This window comes from Oryza glaberrima, chromosome 2 (assembly GCF_000147395.1).
Source record: "Oryza glaberrima chromosome 2, OglaRS2, whole genome shotgun sequence".
NCBI classification, from domain to species: domain Eukaryota; kingdom Viridiplantae; phylum Streptophyta; class Magnoliopsida; order Poales; family Poaceae; genus Oryza; species Oryza glaberrima.
In genome coordinates, this window is record NC_068327.1 from 9,885,482 (window position 1) to 9,895,420 (window position 9,939).

At 44.3% G+C, this 9,939-nt stretch overlaps 1 protein-coding gene across 1 annotated transcript; it reads right to left on the reverse strand.

The window, feature by feature from the left end:
• Nucleotides 1-32: 32 nt before the first annotated feature.
• On the reverse strand, nt 33-6,790 carry LOC127764490 (galactoside 2-alpha-L-fucosyltransferase-like). Its single transcript, XM_052289373.1, has 2 exons — nt 6,030-6,790; nt 33-1,681 (listed from the first exon to the last, which is right to left on the reverse strand). Exons 1-2 carry the CDS (start codon nt 6,325-6,327, stop codon nt 174-176), a joined length of 1,806 nt encoding a protein of 601 aa, XP_052145333.1. The 5' UTR covers nt 6,328-6,790; the 3' UTR covers nt 33-173.
• Between the last annotated feature and the right edge of the window lie 3,149 nt (nt 6,791-9,939).

Sequence of the window (9,939 nt, forward strand, 5' to 3'; positions counted from 1 at the left end):
AGTATAATGGCACAGTGTTCTAACTTCTAAGATTATTTCTTGCCATTATATCATCACATCTGCCTAGATTATTTGATTATTTGTGGTGTACAATGCATGCGCCTTTTTGTATTTTTGTGGAACATCTGAACAAATGTTCTACTCTATACAATTCAGTGATCTACAGTTTTACACTACCACTGGCTCTGGCTGCTTCCATTGACGAGCTGGATGCCCCAGCTGACGTCCTCGCAGCGCCGCACGTACGGCACCACCTTGCCAATGTCGTCGTAGTTCCGCCTCGCCGCGCACTCGTAGTACGACGGCGAGTGGAAGCACGGCTCCGGCGTCGCCACCCGCGCGCACGGCGGGTCCGGCACCGCCGTGGCCGCCTCCTTCTCCCACCACGGCCGCCGCGGCATGATCCACGGCCGCAACCCCGCGAGCCCCTGCGCGACGTAGCCGAAGGTGGAGAAGCCGGTGGTGAGCAGCGCGTCGCAGGTGCTGAGCAGGTACATCTCGCTCAGCGCCCTCATGTCGTGCGCCGTGTCGCCCATCCGCTGCAACCCCTCGTGGCTCGGCTGGTGCACGCCACCGCCGCCGCCACCGAGCTCGTCGCGGATCTTCTCGTAGTACCACGAGCTCAGCGACGTCACGAGCACGGCCTGGTCCGACGACGACGTGTTCCCTGCGGCCGGGAGGAGGTTCTCCCTGCGTGCGCAGGAGAGGACCTGGTCGAGCACCACCTGCGACACCGGCGGCGTCTCCTCGTGGTACACGCGGATCTGTATGCCGACGAGGTGGCCGGCGCCGGCGAGGTGGTCGCGGTGGTAGGCCGTGATGGCGTGCCAGACGGCGTTGGCCGGGTGGAGGAGGTAGCGGCTGAGGTGGTGGAACACGGCGTCCTTCTCCGGGAACATCCGCTCGAGCTCGCCACGGAGCGACGGCACGAGGAAGAGCCCCGGGACGAGGTAGCTGTCCGTCTTCATCAGCAGCCACGGCACGCTGCGGAGGAGGCGCTGCTGCTCGTCGCAGTAGAACAGCTTGTCGTGGTAGTCGGCGCCGCCGTCGAGGTGGAGGTACACGTACGGCGGCGGCGGCCGGCCCGACCACGACGACGACGTGCTGCCGTTCACGCCGGCGGCGACGGAGACGATGCCGTTGCTCTTCAGCAAGGCTCCCAGGCTCTCCTTGGACTTACCGTCGAGGTCCCGGAGGTGCCGGAGCGGGAACCGCCGACCGCCGTCGGGGAGCAGCCACGTCGTCCCCGGGAAGGGCTCGCAGAAGAGGGCGGCGACGTCGCCGTTGTACGGCGCGACGAGGAGCGCGCGCTCGGTGAGGACGGCGTAGAGGAAGGCGGAGACGATGGCGATGATGCGGTTGCCTAGCCCGCGGTTGTAGCTGATGGAGACGAGGTAGCGGCAGTCGTCGTCGCCATCAGCGGCGGCGGCACCATCGCCGGACTTGAGCTGCCGGAGCGCCTTGTCGTACGGCGCCGTGCCGGGGCCGCAGCGCTTCTGGAGCGCCTCGTGGCTGCGGAGCTTGGCGACGAGGTAGGGGGAAGGCTTGTGCGGCGGCTTCCTCTTGTGGTAGCCGGCGAACTCGTACCGGCTCCGGCATGACTGCGGGCTGAATGCGGCGGTGAGGAGGCCGCCGAGGAGCTGATCGTCGGTGAGGTTCGCCGAAGTTGCGCCCTCTGAACCTGATCAATCACAAAAATGTCTCAACATATGCCCCTCAAACTTTTTTTTTTAGCTTGATCAAGTTTATTGATAAATCAGTGGGGATTGGGTGCAGTACCGCAGAAGATCCATATAAAAAAAAACATAGCAACATTTTATAAGAAAAACACATATATGATAAGAATATATTCAATGTTAAATTTAATAAAATTAATTTGGTGTTATAATTATCACTATGTTTTTTCTAAGAACATGTTCAAAACCAAAACATCTTATTATATAAAAGAGAGCGGTATTAGGAAAATATGAGGTAAAAATAGGTTTTCAATTATGGTTCATATATGACGTGAGAAAAGCACATAGCATATAGCCCCCCTCCCCCCCTCCTCTCCCGCTATGAAAGTGAGTGAGTAAACCTTATACATCTTATAATTTTTGGACCAATACATTGCTTTACTTTAAGATTCGTTTAGACTCCCTTAATCCTAAATCCCTCCCTCTTATCTTTGCTTCTCCCTTTCAATGGTACCGAGTGCTCCCTCGCCACTTGTTTTGCCACCACCCACAGCGCCACCACCTGGCCTCGTCGTTGGTTGGCCAAAAGGCTCGAACGGCACCGGCGAGCCCTCTCTCCCCCACAGTTGGTCTTCTCTCCCTCCCCTCGATCCCTGCTTTCCTCCTCCTCAAGTCAATGGCGGCAAGGTGCCCCTGCCCTGTCATCTTCTTCAACTCCGGCGGCTCCCACCGCTTCGATTTGCTCCCTATCACCAACGCCGGTCCACTGTCCTTTCGTCACCCCCACGGCTTCGGCGCCTCACCGCCAAGCCATATCCACTGTCCACTGTCGGGTCGTCGTCTCCCACGGTCTTCCCTCTAAGTCCGACGCTCTCCCCACCCTGTCATACCCCCATCCTAACCCGGAACACTAAACCTAATTCCGTTGTCTTTGTCGCGTCGCCACGAGCTAGAGAAGAAAGTGTCGTTAGAGCTGGAGGAAAAGTGTTGGGGTCATCGGAGCAAGCTAGAATCGTGAAACAAATCACAAGATGATAAATCTGCATAATTTTAACCCCAATAATCAGTCGAATGCCATTACTTAGCCATTCCATTAATTTAATTCGTCACTGAACATATGTGGGACTCTTGTGTGGTATATTGTGCACAAACTGTGTACGGCAACAACTGGTGTCTATGACGCGGTCCAGGCGCGCGCGCGTGGCCCAGACGCGCGAACAGCCGTAGGCCATATATCCGCGCGCGGTTTTGCGCACATAGCTAGCTAGGCTGGGACGTTGGTGCGCGAGCGAGCGATGATGCAGCTGTAGCTAAGGCCCCGTTTACTTCCCAAAATTTTTTCCCAAAAACATCACATCGAATCTTTAGACATATGCATAAAGCATTAAATATAGATAAATGAAAAAACTAATTACACAGTTAGGGAAGAAATCGTGAAACAAATCTTTTGAGTCTAATTAGTCCATAATTAGCCATAAGTGCTACAGTAACTCACATATGCTAATGACGGATTAATTAGGCTCAAAAGATTCGTCTCGTGGTTTCCAGGCGAGTTCTAAAATTAGTTTTTTCATTCGTGTCCGAAAAACCCTTCCGACATCCGGTCAAACATCCGATGTGACACCCAAAAATTTTCTTTTCGCGAACTATAAACATGCAGTAAGCTAGCTCTATACCTCGCGTCGACGTCGTCATGTCCATGTACGCGCGTGCGCTCGTCCACGTTCCATCGTGCATATATGCACCTTGCTTGCATCACTTATTGGGTAGTGCTACCTCCACTCCATAATACTAGTAATTGATAAGATCGATCGGCCGACCGGCAGGCACATGTGTGTATACACTTTGGAGACTTTTCCTATACGTACGATAGTTTTGACGTGCGTGTATATTTTTTATATATACTAGTATTTATACATGTGTGAATGGAATTGACATGGGAGATAATAATAAGCTAGTGTATATATCTATTTAGTTAACAAATTACTGTGCTAGAAATTTTGATGTTGATTTTTTTCAGGCTCTTTCAAAGTAAGTGTCCAATTCAACTATATACTCTCTCTATACTAAAATATAAAAGGGACAACCGATTGTTTTTTATGTTTTATAATATATTGGGCAAACATGAATGCATCTAAGCATGCAATTAATTAAATAGCATATTCCTCTCTTTTTTAGTTCGTTTTTTAAATACTCTTCATCCTCGAAATTTCTAATTCTATTGGTACGTATTTATTAGAGTGACACAAATAAGAAGGTGATAATAATTCTTTTTTGATCTTTGTGCTAGTGGTAGTTGCGTCTTATATTTTATGAAGGAGGGGGTATGACTTTTGATGCTGATAAAAGATCAATCAGATATGGTATGTATAAGTGTTGAAAAAAAATTATCGGTACAAAATATATTGCAAGAAAAAAATGTGCACCTTTTTTCACGAAAGATATATAGATATTTACCGGTACATGAAATAAAATGTGTGCACCGTGATTTTAATATGTTTCTCTAAGTGGTTTAGTTATTTTACCAAATTCTGAAAGAAAAAAGAAGTTTTGTGAGTTCAATAAAAATCCCTTGAATTGGCTATACATGAGCTGGCCATAGGACAAATGTTAAATAATTTTCCACACGCAATAATTCACATAGAAGAAACGTCGTGGATGAAACAAGAAAGGGACGAGAAGAAATGCACCATATAAGAGAAAAAACCCACACAGCCGGCCGGCTATATATATATATATATATATATATATATATATATATATATATATTTATGCACGAGTAATTTAAAGCTAAATTTTTGTGTGATGATTTTTGACATCATATTTTTATGTTCCAAAATATGGTATATTAACAACTTAAACTCTGAGATATAAAAAATGCAAACAAATAGTCATAAAAACCATATCGAGAATTATATTACATATTGATTAATTAAAATCACAGATAGTTTTTTTTAACAAAATTAAGTACCACTATTATTTTCCAATTTTCTGAAATAAAATCCTTATTTGTTTCAACGCAAATATTTGTGCTGCCTATGGGCTAAGAAAAGGACAATAGTAGTATAGTCTTCCACACGCAAGTAGCAAGTGGAAGAAATGTCGCAGGATAAAAAGGCTCTTGGAACCGTGGACAGGAAAAACAATACAAATCTCACGTGCTTTGCCTATAGGTTTAGAAAACGACAATATAATATTCAACACGTATGGATAGACAATAAAATATCGTGGGATGAAAAATCGCCAAAAACCATGGACAGAATAAACACAAATTTCTTGCTTTCTATCTAAGGGCTAATAAAAGAACACTGGTGTACATATAGAATGAACAAATGTGCTGGATGAAAACAAATATACGCTGATAACCAAGTGAAACCAAACGTCCTGGATGAAAAAGAAAAAGCGCTTGGAGCCATGGACAAAAAGAAACAAGAGAGAAGTGAAACAGGAAAACGGATAACAAAAATAAAAGAAACAAGGAGGACCACTATATACCGTAATATATAGAGTAATTAATTAATTAAGAAATGTGTTCACTAACGAATTGCATGCTCATCTTTAATTCTTTCAAAAACCAGAACTGTCAATTGTCTTACCTGGACTATAGTTATCAAATCTAGCTATGGACAAACCAATTAACCACCATATATAGACGTTTTTCTGTACTGATGGTAAAGTCAAATCCTTCCGGCCAAACCGCACGTAGTACGAGACAAGCAAAATATCAATATGGATGCCTTTTCTGAGCACCAACAATAATTTCGCTGTCCACCAATTGCGACCAATACTTCTAGGTGGGGTACATTGTATGTAGGTGCTGCCAATGAATTTGCTGCTGGTCGATCCATACATACACACTCCAATATACGTACGTTTATAACGGATCAGGTTCGTATGGTCACACGGTGTGCGTATATATGTCTCCTATCTTGATAATTAATATATATGGCCAAAGCCAAACCTCTGGCCGGAGAGAGAATAAACACCATACATGTGCAAAACAGCCACATGTTTATCAGCTCATTAATTAGTAGTCACTTATGTGTCTGTATAGATGAATATGGATGCATGCGGAATAATGCTAAGTAGTGCCTGATAACGTAAGTATGAAATGAACTAGCAAAATTTTGAGAGGGAGGGAATATTGGTTAACTTTTGAAAGAAGCTATAAATTTGTTACAAACGCATTTAATTAGAAGATAAACTGTAATTAAGAGAAGCAGGCGATGAAAATTAAGCTTTCGATGATAAGCCATAATTAAGAAGAACGTAAATCAAGTTCAAAGGAGTAAAAAAGAAAAAAAAAATTGAACAAACATTTGGAGCTGGATACGACTGAGCTTGTTGAATTACCTCGTGTGGTGAACAAGGAAGTCGGCATCTCGTCCTGGTCGCCGCCCCATCTGGCGTAGTAGGAGAGCACGACGACGGCGAGCACCACGGCCGCCGCCACGCACGCCGCCCGCACAGCCCTCCCGCTCTCGGCGCAGCCGCCCCGCCACCGCCGCCACCGCCGCCATGGCGGCGTCACCAGCTTCATGCCTGCCTCCGTCATCATCATCGGCGAGAACGACCGCGGCGGCGGCGGCGTGGCGCACTGCTCGTCGCCGTCGTCGTCGTCGTCCCAGCCGCCGCCTCCCGCGCTGCCCATGTATATGCAACTATATGTGCTAAGCTTAATCCTCTTCGATCAATACATATTTCGGCCCTCTCGAAGCTACAAATAGTGCGAACTGAGCTTGGCTATTCGTTGCTGCACTACGTCAACGTACGGAGAAACTTCCAAGATGCAGCATATGCAACATCGATCACGCGGTGTTCAAGCATTCAACGATCGGGTCACATGCATTATATATGCATATGCAGGCATGCTGCACGCTAGCTGATCGTCGAAGCGTACGGTTGCTTTACTCGGCTACTGAGACGACTTGTGCGTTCATGTATATATATACAAGCTAGGTTAAGGGCTGACCATGGTCGATAGCGGCCAAGATAAGGGCTCGATTCGGCGGCACGCCATGCTGGATTGGGCGTAGGGGGGGAGAGAAGAGGTCGTCGTCGTCGCTGGTTGAGGAACGAAGATATGTGGTGGAGAGAAAAACAGAAGCCGGATGATCCAAAAGATCGTCTGGCCATGAAAAAGAGAGGAAGTCCAGGGGAAGCACGTACGCTCTCTAAAATAAATAAAAAAAGAAGGGTACATGTGTTAAGGAATTGCGGGAATTTTGATCAGGATAATTTTAATTCTGTAACAAAAATGAATATATTCTGAAAAATTGGCACGCTCCACTGCAACCTGACACGCCGTGCAGGGTGCATGCGCGTGTGTGACAGCTAGTAGGCTACTACTCCCTATGTCCTATTATAAGTGCAGCCATTAGTTTCCGTGCCCGACCATCCGTTTTATTTGTAAAATTTATGAAAAAAAAATAGAAAGTTAATTCAAGCATAGAGTACTACCTCCGTCCCAAAATACTTGTCGTTTTAGGTTATTTAGCATGTATTAAGGTTTGAAGACAAAGACTATAATACCCCTTAATTAATAATGCATAGTTGGATGTGGAATGGTGGTTGGGGGTTCGTTTGAGCTCGCTGTCTTAATGAGCCAGCTCAGCTCGGCTCGTTAATGTTAACAAGCTAAAAGGTTAGCTCGGCTCGGCTCGCAAGCTAGCTCGTTAGACGCGTTAGGCTCGTTAACGAGTTATATCTCATTAATATCATATTAATAATTTTAAATTTAGGATTTTATCATGTATTAACATAATAATAAACATTAATTAACTAATATAGTACTCACTAAATATGAATAGTTTTGATGTAATTAAAAGACTAAGCACTAGTCAAGAAACACTAAGTTTATAAAGATATAGTGATATTTTATACTAATGAACTAAATGAGCAGCTCGCGAGCTAGCTCGTTAAGCTCACGAGCTAAAATTCTAGCTCAACTCGACTCATTAAGACTACGAGTTCGAATCGATCCGAGCGGAGCTTGCTACGAGCCGATCAGAGGCACGAGTTTCGAGCTTTTTGTCCACCCCTAATTGGGGGTATAATGGGGAGAAATTTGAATTGGATCAAGTGGTTGATATGACAAGTAATATTTCAAAGTGACAACTACAATTTTTGAATGCTAGAAAGACAAGTATTGTGGGAGGAGGAAGTACTATTCATATTTCATCATCTAATAACAACAAAAATACTAATCATAAAAATATTAAAATAAGACGGATGGTCAAATTTGGACACTGAAACCCATAACTGCGCTTATTATGGGATGGAGGGAGTATCAGCTAGCGGGCCAACGGATTCCAAATAATTTTTGAATTTTTTCACCTAAGTTATATATCCAACCTAGATTCGATTACAATCCAACCTAGATTCGATTACACTGTTATATTTTGATGAATTCTTTTAGTTTTCTTAAATAACTTTTTTAAATGTTGCACTTGTTCTTATTTTCATGTTTCGATAATTGTTTCTTTGATGTTTTAATAGTTCATTAGCAAATTGTTGCACGTGGTGTTTTTGATGTTTTAGCAAGTAACTTGTGTTCTGTACATGATATAAAAATATTTTACTAAAATTATGTATTTATATGCATATTGTATGTTTCATAGAATTTTACTGTTTGTTTTACTCATGGAATTTAATGTTTTATGTGGTGGTTGTTGGTCTTTACGCACTATATGTATATATTTTTAATATTGCATCTCTTTAGTAATGTATGAAGTGAATTTGAACATTTTTATATGCGGTGAAACATTTTATTTATAAGCAGTGCAACATTGCTCTATCTTTTATACTTTTTATCCAAATATAGTAGTTTGAGATTTTATTGTAAAGATATAATTTTATTTAACTTTAACAAGTATATCGGTACAATCGGATTAAGTAATTTAGGAGAAATAACCATTTAACAATTTAGTTTAAACTTTGTATGTGCATGTATAGAAAAGTATACGTGCACGCATAGCTAGAAGTCGAACTGTGCAACTTAAAAAAAATAATTGTTTGGTTTCCGCATCACATAAGAGGAGAACGATGAGAGGTGAGAATGAGATTTTTTTTACTCATGGTAATCGAACCAAAATTTTGTTCGACTTTAATAGACTGCTCTAACAAAATCGATATTACAGGTGCCCTAAGAGACTTGCGGCATCATTACACGCATAGAGATAGATTGGTAGTTTTAATACAAGTGAGATGGGTGTTTGATATTTAGCTTTGGATTTGGTGTACGATCCGTGGTTCTTTCATTTGATATTGGGCTCTAGATCGGGTGCAGTTGTCTCCCACGTAGGCTTGGACGTCCGTTGCGCACACGAATGCTATCGTAAGTACGTAGTATCAGAGCAGGTTACTCAGCGAGCTGCAAAACTATGCCACACCATCATATTCCTATGTGGAGGGAAGAGAGGAGAAGATAGAGAAGAAAACGACCGACTAATTTGTAGCCCAGTGATAGTGATTTTTTTAGTCGGTATCGCTCGCTTGCAGCTGCTCCCGGTGATTAAAAACACACATTATGGGGCCCGCGCAACCACAGCGGATCACGCTACCCCTCCACATCACCCTCCCCTCCCAATCCCCTTCCTCTCGATCGCCGCCGCTCCTCGATTCCTCTTCCGATGGCGCAATCTCTCCCTCCGGCTCTCGCGCTTCTGCTCCCTTCCCTCCCGCGCGGCTCCTATATATATATATATATACATATATATATATATATATGTGTGTGTGTGTGTCAAAGAAATCCAATTGCTCCAAAATTCCCCATCGCAATATTCTGCCGCTTCCAATCTCCTTCCGCTGGCCACCTAGTCCACAACCCCGCTCCTCTTCCACCTTGTGTAACTCTCCCGACCCCGCGAGAAATTCCTGCCTAAAACCCTAGTTTCCTACCACCAACACCATGCTTAAAACCCTTGTCATCTAATGCATCTGTCTTTTTTTTTTCAGTAAGATGATGGTAGTTCGAGCAATGGTCAATGATGCAATGGTCATATGACATTATCCATTAATCTACTTGGTTGCTATGGTATTTCCATTATGTGCTATTGGTGCCTTGTATTTTTTATACAAGTAAAGTACACGGCCGGTCCTTAAACTTGTAGGGTGGTGTCAGTTTAATCCGTAAACTTGAAAATTGCACGTTTAGGTCCGTAATCTTGGTTTAATGTACCAGGGCGGGTCCAATCGGGGATTTACCGCGTCTGACCGCCAACGTGGCGCGACACGTGGGCATCGCTTCTGCACTCTGCCCCCT

Coding starts and splice junctions, on each gene's coding strand:
- LOC127764490 (XM_052289373.1), bottom strand. CDS start 6,327: ATGGGCAGCGCGGGAGGCGGCGGCTGGGACGACGACGACGACGGCGAC. Junction 1,682..6,029: donor TTCCTTGTTCACCACACGAG/GTAATTCAACAA, acceptor GTGATTGATCAG/GTTCAGAGGGCGCAACTTCG.